The sequence below is a fragment of the Lates calcarifer genome, linkage group LG11 (genome assembly GCF_001640805.2).
Source record: "Lates calcarifer isolate ASB-BC8 linkage group LG11, TLL_Latcal_v3, whole genome shotgun sequence".
In the NCBI taxonomy this organism is placed as follows: domain Eukaryota; kingdom Metazoa; phylum Chordata; class Actinopteri; family Centropomidae; genus Lates; species Lates calcarifer.
The window spans coordinates 3,311,499-3,330,512 of NC_066843.1; the positions used below are offsets into that span (position 1 = coordinate 3,311,499).

The following is a 19,014-nucleotide window of genomic DNA, read 5'->3' on the forward strand; positions in this document are numbered from 1 at the left end:
CAAAAAACCTTCTACTCAAATTAAACAAGATTGTTCCAAAGAGTTAGGGCACTGCAGATCTTTGTGATTTTGTAATTAGCAGAAATAATGTATATCTAAATATATATTAATATATAAATGTTCATTGTGATGTGGCACAGACCTTTTGGCAGGAGGTTGTTCGCTAATCATGTTTTCAGTGTTATTAACAAACCTTACTGTAAGGTTGATAGAGCAGAAAGGGCAAAAAAAGGTCTTCAAGCTGTTCAAAAGTCCAAGTATTTTTTCCCTTCTCTCTCTTTTTTCTTTAGCAGTGGAGTAGGTGACGAATATTTATAGCGCAAATCATCTTGACCAAAAGTAAAAGCAAAAATGAAAAAACTGAAGAAAAACAATCAAGCTAAAAAGCAGCTCTGCACCAGGCTACGTCCCTTTAAGCTCAGGCCCTTGGCAGCTACTGTAGCCTGCATGCCAGCATGGTCTGACCTCTTGGGAGAAGCTCCAACTCCTGTTTTCATAAACATTAGCTTCTCCTACTCCAGTAAACTACAATGACTAAATCAACTTCCAGCAGTGATTTATGTGTTACACATAAGTTAAATAGAAAAATACTCCTAAATGCAAAGAAAGAGTAAATGTTATCACAACTGCTCAGAATCAGTATTTTCTGCCAAACACATCACAAGAGCTCTCCATTTATTCCAAACTTGGCACATTCCCCCAGGAACCTGACCACAAAAGGAGTCCAAATGGGCTGGGACTGGGTCCAAACCAGGGGATGACCGAGCTCGGTCTAGGGGAGAGGTGGGAAACACAGACATGTCGAAATAATAATCCCCAAATATATGTATCTGTGTGATAAGGACATATGTGAAGATGGTCACAATGTACAAACAACAGAAGTTAAATACCAACTGGCCTCAGACATTAATCATTTATTACATCACTTATTACATAAGTAACAGTTTAGCTGCAGGATTTTTATTTGTAATGGAGTTTATTTAGTGTTTGATAAATAAAATACAAATACAAAAATAGCCCCCCACTGCTAATAATATGGGATAATTCTAACTGAACTACAATTAAGTCCACCCTTATAATAACACACTGCAGTTGATGTATAACATCTGTTACATACAGTAAATATTCCTGTAAAGTTTCATATGTGTGAGTTTGTGTTGCCCTGAACATAAAACCCTCTCAACCTGAACCCTCTTCCAAAATAAGATCTGACTTTGGACATATGTTATTCAAACCAAAACTATGTGTGTATGTGTCACTCTGTCTGAATGTGTTTATAGACGCTACACATATTTGGTTTCACAACATCCCTTTTTCTCATTTTTTCCCTTCCCATGATCCATGAAACCCTGCTTACACAAAAACCTAAACCCACTCAGTCTCGGTTTCCTAAATCAGTCTCCTCCGATTCGTCATCTCAGTTTCGACACAGGTAGGTGTAGAAGGGGAGGGTGATCTGGGATGTGCAGGTACAGAGGCCTTGGTGGTTTTTTTGTTTTTTTAGACAAGGTACATGGAAAGAAAAAAATGGGCAGTCCTCCAGATGACTCAGTTTTCTTTTTCTGGCAACTTGTGATGGATACAACCAAAGTGATTCACTCATCATCATCATCATCATCACCTGTGTAATCACAACAATATCAATGTATAGTTTTTGATCAACTACTACTACAAAAACTACTGATGCTAAAACATCGCAACTTTATTTGTTTTTCCTAGAAGCTTGGAGGCTTCGAGGGTTTTCCACAGAGACGCATTAAGTGGGCAGGTCTGAGGTGGAAAAAGCGAGGGAAACATAGGTCTAGGACAAGTCCAGTCTGGTCCTGAGGTCCTTCCCTCCTATGTACTCCCCCTGTAGGAGCTCAGCCCCACCCTACACCTCACATTCCTCTACAAATACCCCATCTTCTCACACACAACACTCATATATCAGAAAACAGCATCTTCAAAACAACACGCAGGGGCAAAGAAGAAAGAAGCTCAAGAGACACCGCACCTAATTTTTCCATTTTCACATCAGGTTCAGAAAAAAGGTAGGCATCCTTTTTATCCACTTTTTATTCAAATGGACAGCCTGAGCTCTGAAAGGAGAGATGATTCTGCAAAAGCTTGAAATGACGGAGGATGAAGGGATTGGTTGAGGATTAGCTGAAGACCTTTTTATGGGCACTGACAAAAAATCATAGAAAAGTACAAATAAACAGCTGTGAGAGTGGACAAGAAAAAAAAATCAGTGAAAAGCTGTTCTCTTTTTGCCTGTGGCCCTGTTTTAAGGGAGGTTTTGATAGGACTTAACATGCATCACCTAATTTAAAAAGATGCATAAATGGATGTTTACAGTAAAAACTATCAGTAAAATTGAGGATAAAATGACAGAACTATAAGGAACAGAAATAAAAACATCTGATATTAAATCCAGTGACCCACATCAGATTAGTTTTCAGTGTTTAATCTGCTCTGAAAGTTTGGGATCTGGGGCGGGTCGCATATGCTTAAAAGTAAGATATTTTTGTCCTGGTCTAAATCCAGAGCAAGTTACTGTGCTGTCCCAACTGTCTGGGTTATTGCCACTTTCTTTGTTATTTCATCGGATTTGAGGCGTAAGAGAGTTTAATGGTGATCTTGGGGTATGACATAAGACATTTTGCATGGTTAGATATTTTACAAAATGTGCTCCACTGGGTGTTCTCTGTTGGTGAAGGATTATTATTATTATGTTTGTCTGTATGAGTGAAGAACAAAGGGAAGGGATTTATTGCAAAAAAGAAGATTATTTACAGCATAAAAAAGTGAACACATGAACTCAAAATTAGCATGTTTCATGTGTTTCGTTTGAAAATGTTTTTCTTTTTTTTCTGTCACTTTAATTTATAAATAAAAATTTCCTTGTTTTTTTTCTAATTTAATAATTTTTGTTTCAGTTTTCCCATATATAAAAACTTAATATTTATCAGAAACAAAGCACAGACAGTTAAACTATTAAAACATTTAATTTCCATTTTTTTAATGAACCAAAGTTTCTCTGACTTAATCAAAAGTTTTTCCTCTAACAAAGACGTTTTCTATTCCTCAGTTTTCCAAACTTTTTCATCTGTATAAAGATGAATCACAAAGTCATCCTTAAATAGATAAGTAATGCAGAGATTTTTGGAGTAAGAACATGTGAAGGAGTGGCTCAGGTGATCCTGGGTGGAGGTCTGGGAGGCCCGGGCCTGTCAGGACTTGAATTTGTTTTAAAAATGTTGCTCCAGGTGGCATTATCCTGTGAAGACCTGTCAGACGGAACGGGTGTTTGTCTCTGTTCAGTTATGTGATCACACACACACACAGAAAAAATCATCCCAGAGCAACAGTAACACTCTGATGTCTTAGATCAGTGGAAGAGATTCAGCAGCTCCTTCTCTGTGACCAGAAGAGGGAGTGCTAGGAATTAAAACTGGACTTTAAAAAGACCCAGTTAGACTCATAGGAGAAATAAAACACTTACAAAAAATAAACAGTGAGAGTTAAGTCAAAAGAATAGAGACAACTGCCCTAATTACTGCTCTCATACCTCTGGTTTTCTCTCCACCTTGTCTTTTCCAGAATGGGATCAGTAGGAGTTCAGATTGTGTGTGTGGCCCTCGGAGTCCTCGGCCTGATCGGGACCATCGTGTGCTGCGTCGTCCCTCGATGGAAAGTCTCTTCTTTCACAGGATCCAACATTGTTACTGCACAGGTAAAGAAAACCTGAACAAACTCTTGTCATGACTGGGTTAAGAAAATACAGTAATACAGCAATATAAAAACACTCTGATAGAAGTAAATGTCCTGCATTGTGTCAATTAAGTAAGTTAACTTAAGTAAGTTAAGTAACTTAAGTATGTAGGTATTATTAGCAAAAATGTACTTAAAGTAGGACTGGTAAAAGTACTCACAGTCTCCCTGTGAGTGTATTATTTTTATATATTATGTTTTTAGATTCATATCACTGATTCATTATTGTGAAAGAGGTGGAGCTGATTTTAACTATTAAATACACTGTTTGAGTTCAGCTGCAACAGTGCATCATCAGAGTAAAAAGTACAATCTGTCGCTCTGTAGTAGAGTACAAGTATATAGTAGCATTAAATGTAAATACATCTTTCTGTGTGTGTGTGTGTGTGAGTAGAGCAGTCAGGAGGGCCTGTGGATGAACTGTGTGGTGCAGAGCACCGGCCAGCAGCAGTGCAAGAACTATGACTCCCTGCTGGTGTTGCCCAGTGACCTGCAGGCCGCCCGCGCCATGACCATCATCGCCGGCATGTTCAGCTGCCTCAGCCTCCTCATCCTGTTCTGCGGGGCCGACTTCACCACCTGCGTACAGAACGAGGACGCCAAGCCCAAGATCAGCCTGGTGGCCGGGGTGGGCCTGCTGCTCGCCGGCCTCCTGGTGATCATCCCCGTCAGCTGGTCCTGCACACATCGTGGTGCGAGACTTCAACAATCCCCTTGTCCCCCAGACTCAGAAGAAGGAGCTGGGAGCGTGTATCTTCATCGGTTGGGCGGCCGGCGTGCTGCTCCTTCTGGGTGGAGGTCTGCTGTGCTGCTTCAGCAGACCCAACTCTGGCAGCTCAGGGGGAACCGCCAAGTACTACAGCAACAGCTCTGCCCCTAGCAAAAACTACGTGTAGTACCTTTATCGAAGGGACTGCAGTTTGAGAGAAAGGGAGGGAGGGTGATTTAGTCGGTGAAAGACTGGGAAGAAACAAAATAGACAACACCAGGAGTTGTTTTAGAAAGAAAACATAAAAGTCTGTAAATATTGAATTCTGATGATAAATGGCTCCAGTTTTTTCTTTCATATTCAAAGTAATGTTGGTGATGTTTCATTTTAAATCTGTTTTACTATTGGGTGCTGGGTTATTCATAAGCTATGAGGATGTAAACGGCAGACAAATGATCTACAGGCTGTAAATTAAACATCAAACTTACAACAGTTTGTGATCTTCGAATTAAAAAGCTTTTATTTGGGTTGCTGCTTTGACATATACAATATCCTAGCTACAAAGCTGTTTCATTCTCATGAAACATGTTTCATGATCTGATAATCTAAACTCTGAGCTCGAGATTAAAAGGTAAAAGAGCTTTTTAGATGCACTAGTGGTTCATACTGTACACAGTCTGGATCAACCACTCTGCCTCTGTTGTATGTCTTGTCTGTTTTTTTAATATACACTGTCAGAAAAAGCTGTCAAATTAGTCTTTAACTGAAGGCACCTCAGTCAGCCTCAGGGAGCATCTGTGTGCACTTCTCTAATGACACGGTCTTAAACGTCCACACGTCATTTCATAGCATTTAATTTTTTTACATTTATTATTGCTTTTTTGTTTTGTTTCTCATTTTGTATGATGATGAGTACAAATGATTAAAATTTGGTCTGATTCAAAATGTGTGTTTCAAGTGTTTGTTTTTTTTAAAAAAAAGTCAAAATGTATTGTTGAAACACAGAAGACTTTATTTTCAAACTAAAAGCATATATTAAAACTGTTTTCTCCCTGTCATTGTCTTTCTTTGCTCCTCTGCTTCTCTCTTCTGCTTGTGATTTCTTTTTCTTGCTTCTAGTTTAATGCTTGCTCTCCAGCTCTCTCACACGCTTGGTCAGCTCCTCTATCGCTGCTTTGAGGTCCTTCACCTCATTCCTCAAGGACTGAACCTCCTGAGGAACAGACAGAGACAGAGTTAGGATCTGATGGAGTCTGACTGTAGAGTTGGTTAATACTTACTAATTGGTGACCTTTGGTATTTTCCCCAATGTCCCTTTCTGTTTATGTTTTTTGATTTCATGTGGAAATAAACTGACAGACACAAAGCTGACAACACAGCTGAAAGACACGACAGAGAAAAACCAAAAAAAAAAAAAAAAAAGAAAGAGGAAGCTAAAGCTTTCACAACTGCTTCCTCTAGTCTGTCTGTAACTGGTACTCTGTCCTCTTCTCTCTCTTTAATTTGAGATTCTGTGTGCTGCTTAGATAATTGTGCATGTAGAAGACAGTAAACAGTATGAAGATGATAGAGAAAAAACATCAGTTGACTGTACACTGTACTGTGTCCTTAAAGGTCAATACATTGTCGGTTAGTTGAACCACATCTTTTAGAGTGAGCAACAAAACCACAAAGTTATCTCTCATGCCTTATCTATCATATATCTTCACATGCAAGTCAGTCAAAACAACACACAGGGGCAAGAAGGAAGAAAAGAAGCTCGAGAAACACTCTACCCAATTTTTCAGTTTCCACGGTTAATCAAAATAAAAAGGTAGGCATCCTTTTTATCCACTTTTTATTCAAATGGACAGCCTGAGCTCTGAAAGGAGAGATGATTCTGCAAAAGCTTGAAACGACGGAGGATGAAGGGATTGGTTGAGGATTAGTTGAATACCTTTTTATGGGCACTGACAAAAAATCATAGAAAAGTACAAATAAACAGCTGTGAGAGTGGAAACGAAAAAAAGAATCTGTGAAAAGCTGTTCTCTTTTTGCCTCTGTCTCTGTTTTAAGGGAGGTTTTGATAGGCACCCACCCACCCAAAGGTTACAAACACTGAAAAGGTTGCGTTGAATTCTTCCTGACAATTAGCTCTACTGTATCTCAGTTTCTCTAACTACAGCGGAGAGAGCATTATACTAATCCGGGTGTTACAAGATGGAGGCTTATTTGATTTGCACTGCAGAAGAATATGTCTTCTGGTCATTAATGAAGCAAATTGCATGTGATGCAGAGACTGTAATCTCTGGGGGAGGTGAGTTCCATGGCTTGGCTAAAAGGAGAAGGGCTAAAATCCCATTGGTTGGTTGGTAGGAAGAAGAGTACTTTTGGAAATATTTAGTTTGTAGCCTGATGCTTTGCTGTAAGAGCGTCATATATCGATGAGGGCCAGGGAGGGATTCAAAAGGATTTGATAAATATATTAGAGGGTCGTCTGCATAAAGCGATAACTTGTGTTTGGTTACATCTAGTCACTCCACTGGCAATAGCTAAAGGTTCTATAGGTAAATCAAAGAGGAATGGTGACAGACAGCAACCCTACCTCGTACCACGATGCAGCAGGAAGTAACTTGACTTTACCCAGTTAGAACGTATTGAGGCCATAGGCGAAGAGTAAATTGTTTTAACCCAGGAAACGAATGTCTGGCCAAGGCCAAATTTTTCCAGGACAGTAAATAAATAACAACCTGGTCTTTTTTCAGCATTTTTTCAGCATTACAACCTCTGGAATACGAGGAGTATAATATATTAAATACACAGTGCATATTAAAGAATGATTGCCTACCTGGTATAAAGCCTGTTTGAGCCAGGTCTATTATTTCAAGAATCACTGTATCTAGGCGGTGAGATAGAACTTTTGTGAGAATTTTACAGTCACAGCAGAGGAGGCTTATTGGTTGATATGAGCCACAGTCGTGGGGGTCTTCACCTTTTTTAGGCATTACCACCATATTAGTTTGAGTCATTGTATGAGGTACTTTTTGTGACAAAATTTCTTTGAAAAGTTTACACAGAACGAAAAATTAGATAAGAAGAGCTTATAAAATTCTATTGGGAATCCATCTGGACTGGGTGTTTAACTTTTTTGCATAGCGTTTATAGCCTGTATTATTTCTTCAGATGATATTCTGTCGTCCACAAGGGACTGAGCTTCCAAACTGATCTTTGGAATTTATAGCTGTTCAAGAAAAGCAGGAATCTCAAAGGGGTTAATGTTAATGTACAGCTTGTGTAAACCTACTTTAGTAGCAGGCAGTGAACAGGTTGGAATATAATATTTTTAAGTGAGTGAAAAAATTACTTACATACCTCAGAGTGATAAAGGGACTGTTCACTCACAGTCCTGTATCTCTTCTATTATTTCAACCAAAAGTCATTTAGCACCTGTTCAACGTCCTGTAGTGTTGGTAAGTGATCCTGAGTCGGGCTGGGTACAGAAAACCAAACCTCACCACCTACATCCCACGGAGCTGTCGTCTGATATCAATGAATGCAGCGCGAGCTTTGGCTGTTTTTACAGTATAGACCGGGAAAACTGAAATAGTCAAGCCGTTTATCTAGCCGTTGTTGATCGGTGCGCCCTGTCCAGCAGCGGCGCGGTCAAAGAGTTGTTTGTCTTCTTGTGGACGAAGCCAAGGCCTCGAGACGTATCCGAGAGCGAGGGCGTTCCAGACGAAACCCGCTTCGACGCTTGTATCGTTTTGCAGAAAACCACGTGGCCTATGAAAAACGAGGCCTCCTACTGAGTGGGACGCGTCACTGGTTCGTTTGGAGTGTCGGTTTCTGGATAAAACCGTCGTAAACACCCGGTACCTCGTGGGTCGTTGTAGGAGAAGTTTGGTTCGCGCGTATCAGTGTAGCAGAGTTAGTGAGAGTTAGTTTGGCAGAGTATTTGTCATCATCATCATCGTTACTATTATTATTATTATTATTATTATTATTATTATTATTATTATTAGTAGTAGTAGTAGTAGTAGTAGTAGTAATAGTGTAGTAGTAATAGTGGTAGTAGTGGTCCCCCACCCCTAAAAGCACTATATCCCCCCCAAGCAGTGTATCTGCACTGTAACACACAAATTCACATATCATTTCTTTCATCTTTGTTTATTTTTAGCAACAAACAACAACAAATATTTATCTTTATGAATAATAACCATAATGAGTCAATGACATTGCTCAAACACAGTAGTACTGAAGGGATAGCAGGGATGTACTGTCCTTGATACTAAAAGGTTCATGAGGGATTTTGGCTGCTTCACATTACTTTGGCCAATAGATGGTCGCTGGTGAGCACAGTGAATGAAGCTTTGGGTAATGAACCTTTTGGTGAATCAATGGGCGGGAAAGCCTCGCTGCTTCAGTAACTTCACTAAATGAAATGTGCTGAAAATAATACTTAATAGCAACAAACCGTCTGTTCCATAGCTTGCTCAACAGCGCCCCCCACATATTCTTAAAAGTAAGATATTTTTGTCCTGGTCTAAATCCAGAGCAAGTTACTGTGCTGTCCCAACTGTCTGGGTTATTGCCACTTTCTTTGTTATTTCATCGGATTTGATGTATAACACATTTAATACAAATATTTTTTAGCTACAAAATGTGCTCCACTTGGTGTTTTCAGGTGGTGAAGGATTATTCTGTTTGTCTGTATGAGTGAAGAATGAAGGGAAGGGATTTATTGTATAAAATAAGATTATTCACAGCATTTAAAAAAATAACATTTGAAATTTATTGTTTTATGTATTGTATTATTTTATTTCTGTCAATTTAATTTATAAGTAAACATTTCTTTGTTTTATTCTTTAATAATTTTTGTTTCAGTTTTTGGATGCAGAGATTTTTAAGAATTTTTGAGATTTAAGAACATGTGAAGGAGTGGCTCAGGTGATCCTGGGTGGAGGTCTGGGAGGCCCGGGCCTGTCAGGACTTGAATTTGTTTTAAAAATGTTGCTCCAGGTGGCATTATCCTGTGAAGACCTGTCAGACGGAACGGGTGTTTGTCTCTGTTCAGTTATGTTCAGCAACAGTAACAGTTACAGCAGATAAATGACTCTGATGTCTTAGATCAGTGGAAGAGATTCAGCAGCTCCTTCTCTGTGACCAGAAGAGGGAGTGCTAGGAATTAAAACTGGACTTTAAAAAGACTAGGTACACACCTGAGCAATGAGGCAAAAACAAACGAATAAAAACAATATTTAGCACAGACGTGGGAAAGAAAATAGATGGAATCTCAAATCTTTAGACCAACAAAAGAAAAAAGAAAAGAAAAAATGGCACTTACAAAAAAAAACAGTGAGAATTTAGTGAAAGCAGTTTAAACAACTTCCCTAATGACTTCTCTCAAACCCCTGTTTTTCTCTCCATCTTGTCTTTTCCAGAATGGGATCAGAAGGAGTTCAGATTGCATGTTTTACTTTCGGAGTCCTCGGCATGCTCGGGATCATGATGTGCTGTGTCGTCCCTCGATGGAAAGTCTCTTCTTTCACAGAATCCAACATTGTTACTGCACAGGTAAAGAAAACCTGAACAAACTCTTGTCATGAATGTGAAGAAAGACATAAAGTTGCTTAAGTAAAAGCAGTAATACTGCAATATAAGAACACTCATCATATTTTAGAAGCTCATTAGATATTTTTTGAATCTGAATTTGTTTGTAATTGAAGCTGTGAGATGAATATAGCAGAGTATAAACTAAAAAGTACAATATGTGAAGTGTAGAAGCATCAAATAGCATCAAATAGAAATACAAAAAGTACAAGTTACATAAATGACTGACATCTTTCTGTGTGTGTGTGTGTGTGTGTGTGTGTGTGTGTGTGTGTGTGTGTGTGTGTGTGTGTGTGTGTGTGTGTGAGTAGAGCAGTCAGGAGGGCCTGTGGATGAACTGTGTGGTGCAGAGCACCGGCCAGCAGCAGTGCAAGAACTACGACTCCCTGCTGGTGTTGCCCAGTGACCTAAAGGCCGCCCGCACCATGACCATCATCGCCAGCATTGTCAGCTGCCTCAGCCTCCTCATCCTGTTCACCACCTGCGTACAGAACGAGGACGCCAAGCCCAAGATCAGCCTGGTGGCCGGGGTGGGCCTGCTGCTCGCCGGCCTCCTGGTGATCATCCCCTGTCAGCTGGTCCGCACACATCGTGGTGCGAGACTTCAACAATCCCCTTGTCTCCCAGACTCAGAAGAAGGAGCTGGGAGCGTGTATCTTCATCGGTTGGGCGGCCGGCGTGCTGCTCCTTCTGGGTGGAGGTCTGCTGTGCTGCTTCAGCAGACCCAACTCTGGCAGCTCAGGGGGAACTAGTACTACAGCAACAGCTCTGCCCCTAGCAAAAACTACGTGTAGTACCTTTATCGAAGGGACTGCAGTTTGAGAGAAAGGGAGGGAGGGTGATTTAGTCAGGTGAAAGAAACAAAATAGACGACACCAGGAGTTGTTTTAGAAAGAAAACATAAAAGTCTGTAAATATTGAATTCTGATGATAAATGGCTCCAGTTTTTTCTTTCATATTCAAAGTAATGTTGGTGATGTTTCATTTTAAATCTGTTTTACTATTGGGTGCTGGGTTATTCATAAGCTATGAGGATGTAAACGGCAGACAAATGATCTACAGGCTGTAAATTAAACATCAAACTTACAACAGTTTGTGATCTTCGAATTAAAAAGCTTTTATTTGGGTTGCTGCTTTGACATATACAATATCCTAGCTACAAAGCTGTTTCATTCTCATGAAACATGTTTCATGATCTGATAATCTAAACTCTGAGCTCGAGATTAAAAGGTAAAAGAGCTTTTTAGATGCACTAGTGGTTCATATTGTACACAGTCTGGATCAACCACTCTGCCTCTGTTGTATGTCTTGTCTGTTTTTTTAATATACACCTGTCAGAAAAAGCTGTCAAATTCAAATGTGTGTTTCATGTTGTTTAAAAAAAAAGTCAAAATGTATTGTTGAAACACAGAAGACTTTATTTTCAAACTAAAAGCATATATTAAAATAGGAATTTTTCAAAATCGATTAAACCAAATAAACAAATTCAAGCAAAAGTTTAACACCTGTTGCCTCATCCTCTCCCTTTGTGTCGCTGCAATCAGAAGTTAACAACTGTTTTCTCCCTGTCATTGTCTTTCTTTGCTCCTCTGCTTCTCTCTTCTGCTCGTGATTTCTTTTTCTTGCTTCTAGTTTAATGCTTGCTCTCCAGCTCTCTCACACGCTTGGTCAGCTCCTCTATCGCTGCTTTGAGGTCCTTCACCTCATTCCTCAAGGACTGAACCTCCTGAGGAACAGACAGAGACAGAGTTAGGATCTGATGGAGTCTGACTGTAGAGTTGGTTAATACTTAAACCCAGGTAGTTTTAAATGTCTCACCCCACTGCTGTCCTGTTGACTACCAGCAGAAGCAGTCGTGGTCTTCAGGAGACTCTTGTGAACTTTGAACTCCTTGGCTTTGGTGGTTGCTACAAACCCGTCCTTTAGAGATATCAGGATAGGCTGGGCTTCCTTTCCTTGAAACCACTCATCAGCTTCCACCGAGGGCTCGGGGCCGATGGTGTCCGGGTACAGATCCTCCTGGAACAGGTCAGACTATACGAGCCGAGAAGGAAAAGAGTGAGTTAAAGACAGAAATGAACCTTTGACCCACAAACTCTGACAGTTTGATTTGTTAAAACTTTACCTTACGTGGCACCGTCATGACTATAGGCTCACATTTCCTCTCATGGAGTTTGTAGAACCTGGAAGAAGAAATATTTGTTTATGTGCTCAGGTTCAAGCTGGTTTTAGAGGAAGTGGAGAAATTTCACATTCAAAATATCAGACACTGTAAACAAGGGTACGTATCCACGGCCATGCAGGCAGCTCTGAGGGGTATTAGCATGCTAACATTTGCTAATTAGCACTAGCACACAAAGTACAGCTGGGGCTGATGGGAGTCAGCCTAGTTTTGCCTGATTAACTTTGTAGGTGTTTGATCATAAACATTAAACACTGCACAATTCAACCTGATGATGGCGCTAGATGAAACATTAAGGTGACAGAGGACATGAACTGCACAAGATCTCATAGAAATTCATCTGACCACCTCACCACAAACTGTTCATGTGACTAAAAACACTGAGCTACTTTTGTTTTTATAAAAAAAAAAAAGTGTCAGTACCTCGCGATTTCACATTTGTTGACTTCCAGGCCTCTCTTGGGCATGTACCCCATTCCCTTCTGGCTCTCCTTGCTGCTGTACATGGAGAGGTAGTGGACATAAGGAGCTTCATCTGTCACCTCAAAGTAACGGATACTGCTGTCCCCCTGTGACGAAGATGTGACAAACAAGTCAGCTGCATGTGGGCGTCCGTGTGGGCGAGACAGACAGACGGACAGACAGGCAGACGGACAGACAGGCAGACGGACAGACAGGCAGGCAGACAGAGAGAGAGAGCGTCATTTCAACATCTAAAGCTCACCTTGCCACAGAGGTAGACGATGCCAGTGTCTGGGTCAAAAAATGGCAGAAGGACGCCGCTACTGGTGTCCAGTTCCTGCAGGGTCAGCGGCTCTTTAAAGTTGTTCTGTTAACAGAAGTTCAGATACACAGAATTAGACATTTTATCATATCTGATGTAATATCTCCTGCCTGTGCAGCCTGCAGGTAAGCTGAGGATTTATTTATTTGAGCTTGATGTGGGATATTGCAGAGCAGCACCGCCCTCAATGCTGAAATATGACTGTTGAGAAAGAGAAGTGTTGTAAATACAGTGAGTAACTCCCTGGTAACAAATAACAGTTTAAATGCAGCCACAAAGTACACCTGTCAAGATACTGACATAATGTCTGTGATTTAAAGTCCCTCTCCACTCCAAAAAATAACTTTGCTAATTGCTACTTGACTTGGATGTTTGAGCTTCACTGTGCAGAATGATGTATGTGCAGAGTTTGACACTAGAGGGCTGTTTTCACATCCATCTGCTGGAGGAGGAAGCTTTCTCTGTGCTCAGACTGAGAGGACATGTGAGTATTTTTATACATTTTATAACACGTCTGGAGGGGATGTTTTATTCTACAGAAACACACTTTTCTGCCACAGTCTGAATTAAAGTATCTCATGTGAGAGTTTTCCTTTTTGTTTGCTTTGGTCTTTGTGGGCGGGACTCAACATGATGACATTTCTGGACATCAGTCAGAATTTAGCAATGCTTGAATCAAAATGCGATGACAGTTGTTGCTCATATTGCCAAGCCACTGTTAGTCAAATCTGATCAGACACCCACACAGTCCCAGGAGGCAGATCAGCTCAGTTTTTGAGTGTTAAACTTTGAATAAACAATAACTAACGATGTCTTTCTTTCTGCTTGCAGCACTGTTAGTACTGAAACTTGTAGAGAAACACTGAGATTTAGAAAAAAACATCTTGTTGACACTCACCGGATCCCACAGCGCCACCTGCCTCTCACTCATGCGACTGAAGCCGGTACTGAGGATCTTGCCGTCGGACACGAACACCGCCCTGACAGGCCTGGAGCCCTCATGAGGCTTCTCCTTCTCCTGTTGGTGTGTGAGGCAGAGCAGAGCGGTCAGAGTTACAGACAGAGCTATCGACTATTTCAGAAGTCCTGACTGTTTTATCTATCGAGTTAAATTAATCAGTAACCAGCTGCTCAAATAATAGAATTTGTGTATAATAATAGAATTTAAATGTCACTACAGATGACCTGCAGTGACAGAGCAGAGCAAGAGGAGGAAACCTACGATGAGGACGGTGCCCTTGCGTGGGTCCAGTATCCGCATGGTCTTGTCCTTGCAGGAGGTGAGAATCTTGGAGCCGTCCCTGTTCCAGCAGGCGCTGTAGATGAGGTCGGTGTGTACGGTGTCGATCCTCACCACCGCCTCCCCACAGGCCACGTTCCACAGGATCACCACGTTATCACAGCCTGCACGGACACAACCGGGGTAAAATAGTAAAATGGTAAAATTCTGCTTTATTTTTCACAAAGTGGCATGACTCAAACTGAAGCCAACTAATTACAGCTTTCACATTTATTTTCCTGCACATTCACAGTTTCTGTGTTCTTTCCTGGAAAAGATTTTCTGACACACAAGCAGTGGCATGTTTTTCTTTGTAGGTTTCTTTACAACAAACACAATAGCAGTGATTGCTGCCATGGCTACAGAGAGTTTTGATGTATGTTTATTTGCATACTGTCTGTAGAACAGTGGCAAAAATATTCTTATTAATATCATGATGTTATCTCAGGCTGTTAGTGGTATTATTCTAAGTTTACAGTCTAACACAGACAGGTTTAGTGGTTCAGGGAGTCCATGCAGAGCTGATCAGTGCTCAGAGAGAGTGGGTGGAGGCTCTGAGAACTTCCTGTTCAACGAGGGTGTGAGTCTCATTCAACAAAACATCTGAGAGATAACATACATTCATCACACCTTAATGCACAAGCTGCAGTTCTGCACAGGAGTAAGCTGTGGGTTAATACCTGCACTCATCAGCACATTGTGGGCGGTGGGGTGCCAGCTCAGGATGCCAACACGTTTGGAGTGGCCTTCCAGCTTGACAACAGGATCTGTGAGAGGGGAGGTCAGCCCGCTGTCCGGGATCTCCCAGATCTATTTACAGACACAGGTACATGGACATGCAGTTTACACACTAAGAATATGTCGTGTCGTGCCTGAGTGAAAACTGACTCGCTTCAAAGGTGGTTTCAAAAGGATTCAGTCATGTTTGCTGTTGCGGTGTTGTAAAGCATTACCATGACACTGCAGTCCTCAGAGCCACTGGCGATGATGTTGTCGTTGTGGGGACAAAATTCGATGTCCAGGACCGGACCTGTGTGGCCGCACACAGTGGGGTAGGACATGTCGATACGCCCCGTCTGCACAGAAAGAAGGATGTTGAGTACAACTCTCAAAAACCAAAATCATACAGACGGTGCTCATAAACAAGGCAGCTGCAAAAGGTAAAGAATGAAAAGAAGAATAACTGGTTAGATGAAGCAAAGAAACACACAACTGTGATGGATGAAGGTAAAAAAAACAAAAACATGATCTAGCCAAGGTGGGAGGAGGAGGTTGATCATCAGCTGATACAAATTCCACAGCTGTGCCTCCAATTACTCCTAATGTCTAGTAACCGGGTTAGAGAGGAGCATGAAGACGAAATCCCATGGCTCCCTGTATCTGTTTGATTTAAAAAGTCTGATTAAACATTTTCTAGCACACTGTGTGATTCAGACGTTGGCAACAAATTCTTATCTCAAACAGGATGAGTTTCCATGTTTTCAAGGTAGATTTCTCTGCTTTCTAAGTTTTCCCTTGAGAATAATATACTACATGTGAGATGAACTCATGAATAACGTGGCTCACCACCTTTTAAAACATTTTGTCAGCACCAAGAATATATAATAAGAATAGATTGAGAGAATAGATGCTTTAAGTTCATTTACATTTTGCTAAATTCAACACTTCCTTATTATCAGTTGATGAGCTTCCTAGACACTGTAGGCAGCAGCAGCATCGACAGTTTGCTGCTGGTCTGATGGTGCTGACTGAAACAGCAGCCTCCAGCAGCACAAGCTACCGTCAAAACAATCCCAACGTTTACTTTATACATTTGCACGTACAAAAACTTTTTAGCACTGTATTATGTCCTTGAGGCAGGAAGGAGAAGATATTTAAGACTTTTGTAAATGAAACAAAAGACTTTTTGAAACCTCTTAAGACCTGAATTGCTTTGACAGACTCAGATATTTAGATGGCCATTAACTAGACCACAAGGTTCGCAATTTTCCACTTTTTCAGACACATAAAATGCTATAAAGAAGTTGCAAACCACCTAAGGTACTCCATAAGTGAGTGCAGAAGAACCGGGTTGAGGCCACATCCTGCCCTGACTGAGCTGACAACAAACTCCTAATATGGTGAAAACTTCTCGACAGCAGAGCGAGTGACGTGTGGACAGACTCAAAGTCGGCATCAAACTTCCTTATTCAGCTGAAAGTGTGATGGTGACTGGCAGAATTCAAATTTTAAAGTGTAAGCATGGTGTTAAAAAAAAAAAAGAAGAAAGAAACACATCAACTTGCATGTGAAATGTTCATAATACCAAAAATGGTATTATGAGAAGTCATAGGACACAGAGAGCCAGGCAGCAGAGACCACTTTCTTCAGGGAGTTTCCTGTGACCCACCTTGCTCAGGGGCAGCACCATGAAGGCTCCTCCACCGCTGGCATCCACAATCATGGCCACAAACTTGGGGTTAACAGAGCAGAAGTTGCTGTCCCAGGTCATCTGGGAGATTCGGATGTCATCGTAGCATTGGTCAGCTTTCACAGCCTGGCCAAAGACGTGACGGAACTTACTGGTCCTCACAACCCTCCTAGACATGGTGAACTGAGAGGAAAAGCAGATAATGTGAGAAGAGATGTGTGCAGACAGAATGTAGTAGATCTGACATTTGAGTGGACATTATAAGACCCCCTACATCAGAATTGGTGACCTTTGGTATTTTCCCCAATGTCCCTTTCTGTTTATGCTTTTTGATTTCATGTGGAAATAAACTGACAGACACAAAGCTGACAACACAGCTGAAAGACACGACAGAGAAAAACCAAAAAAAAAAAAGAAAGAAAGAGGAAGCTAAAGCTTTCACAACTGCTTCCTCTAGTCTGTCTGTAACTGGTACTCTGTCCTCTTCTCTCTCTTTAATTTGAGATTCTGTGTGCTGCTTAGATAATTGTGCATGCTGAAGACAAATGTGCAACAGTATGAAGATGACACAGAAAAAACAGTGTCATTTATCATCAGTTGACTGCACATACTCGGTTCTTAAAAGTCGATAAATCGCCTCAAGTGTCAGTTAAACCACATCCTTTAGACTGAGAAACAAAACCACTAACCTTTCTCTCATGCCTTATTTGTCACACACTTGTGCTGTCATTCATTTTCCCACAGTTATACATACTTTAAAATATACACCTTCACATGCACGTTAAGAAATTCACAATGAATGCATCCTTTATCAAAGCAGGAACCAAACTGGAATGAATTAAGATCAAACCATTTAGAAGCTCGATCAGTACCAGCTGTGAAATGAACAAACCGTGCAACGTTAAGCAACAGTCCCACCACTCAGAAAACACTGAATATGTTTTGTTTTACCTCCATTTGTAGATTTTACTTCCTGAAACCTGCAGCCGCGCCTAAGCTCAGACTCAGAAGCCCACAACAGTTTTGCTGCATGTGCATCACAAGACCTCTCTGGCTGCTCTGAACCTAATTTAATAATCCTTTATAGAGTGAGCCGTAATTTTATCAGGAGCCTAAATGCACGTCAATAATCTCCCTATCACTGTCTCTCTCTCTGCTGTGGTGGAAAACACTGCCTTGTACAAAGTAGGAAACAATTCACTAACTTGAAACAGGAGAAAGTCAGGCCATGTGGAACATAAGGAACAAAGATGGTAGATCCAAATCAATGACATTTTATTATCTTTACTCACTGCTTTCCTGTTATATTAGAAATTTATCTGTTATATATAAAACCATATCCTCAAAGATGTTTCGCAGGTGCACATGAGCTGCAAGACAAACCACAGACAGATGTTGCAGGCCTACCTGAGAGTCGTGTGGGGGCAATTCAGCTGAAGGAGTTCCGGCGAAGCACCAAACACCCTGCTACCAGAATGGGGACTTAGAGAAGACGGTAGGTTAAAGTACATCACAAAACGACATGGAGGAAGTGAGAGTTTCAAATGAAGGTGGAAGTGGGAGGCGTCTCCTGTGACATTTTAGGGGTTGAAAAACTGCAGAAAGCAACATGATCGGAGAGACGATGTGAGCTTTCGGAGATCTTTTGTGAGATTATATCGAGGTGAAAATGCCAGAACAATGTAAAATGTGGTTGTAGGTACTTCAGTCTGCTGTGGCCCTGCTACAGGGGTCAATAAATGGAAGCAGATTCAGCAGATTTATCATCAGAATCACTTCCTGACATGTACAGTGGAGCATAAAAAGGGTTTAAAAAGCCTTACCAGGTCACAGAAGCTTCAGGTTAAAGCCATGCATTGCTGAGCTGCACGGTTGAGGGCGGAGGTGCAGTTCACTCTGAGATCTGAGAGGAGAAGTTTTGATGCAGCCTCCACTGCAACATGATGAGCCAGCTGGGAAACTGCTGAGAGGGCTTCACGAACAGTTACTGTGCACTGATTTCACCAGAACAGTCAGATAAATCTTTATGCTGGATATTTTTCACCTCCCTCACTGTTTTACAGTATCTGTGAGGCTCCTAATCTTAAACGTACATCTGAAAACCCAATTTTAACTTTTACATTTCTTTAACACAAACCCTGCTTTGCAAACTGGGGATGTGACATTTGAAAGAAGTTGGTATTAAGATGCAAATGACTTGCATCATGGGAAATGTAGGAGTTTGACCCATGCTAAGGATAGAACATTTTCTGCCTCTGCTGCATCAATCTGAACCATTCTTCCTCTAAAGTCCTCTGACTTTATG

General features: G+C 41.0%; 1 protein-coding gene and 2 pseudogenes across 2 annotated transcripts; 2 read left to right on the top strand and 1 right to left on the bottom strand.

The window, feature by feature from the left end:
* Positions 1–1,866: 1,866 nt before the first annotated feature.
* On the top strand, positions 1,867–5,523 carry LOC108880604 (claudin-4-like; annotated as a pseudogene).
* Positions 4,959–18,235, bottom strand: coro1a (coronin, actin binding protein, 1A). 2 transcript variants are annotated; one of them, XM_051073718.1, is made up of 11 exons: positions 18,117–18,235; positions 16,689–16,892; positions 15,253–15,375; positions 14,980–15,109; positions 14,243–14,424; positions 13,919–14,038; positions 12,961–13,065; positions 12,660–12,805; positions 12,180–12,237; positions 11,873–12,088; positions 4,959–5,678 (listed from the first exon to the last, which is right to left on the bottom strand). In XM_051073718.1, the coding sequence occupies exons 2-11, from the start codon at positions 16,884–16,886 to the stop codon at positions 5,586–5,588; spliced, it is 1,371 nt and encodes a 456-aa protein (XP_050929675.1). In that variant the 5' UTR covers positions 16,887–16,892; positions 18,117–18,235; the 3' UTR covers positions 4,959–5,585. The 2 variants fall into 2 exon arrangements, with proteins under 2 accessions (XP_050929675.1, XP_018527696.1); XM_018672180.2 differs by lacking the exon at positions 4,959–5,678 and adding an exon at positions 11,450–11,780 and having other exon boundaries at positions 18,117–18,231.
* On the top strand, positions 5,815–11,501 carry LOC108880606 (claudin-4-like; annotated as a pseudogene).
* Positions 18,236–19,014: the final 779 nt, after the last annotated feature.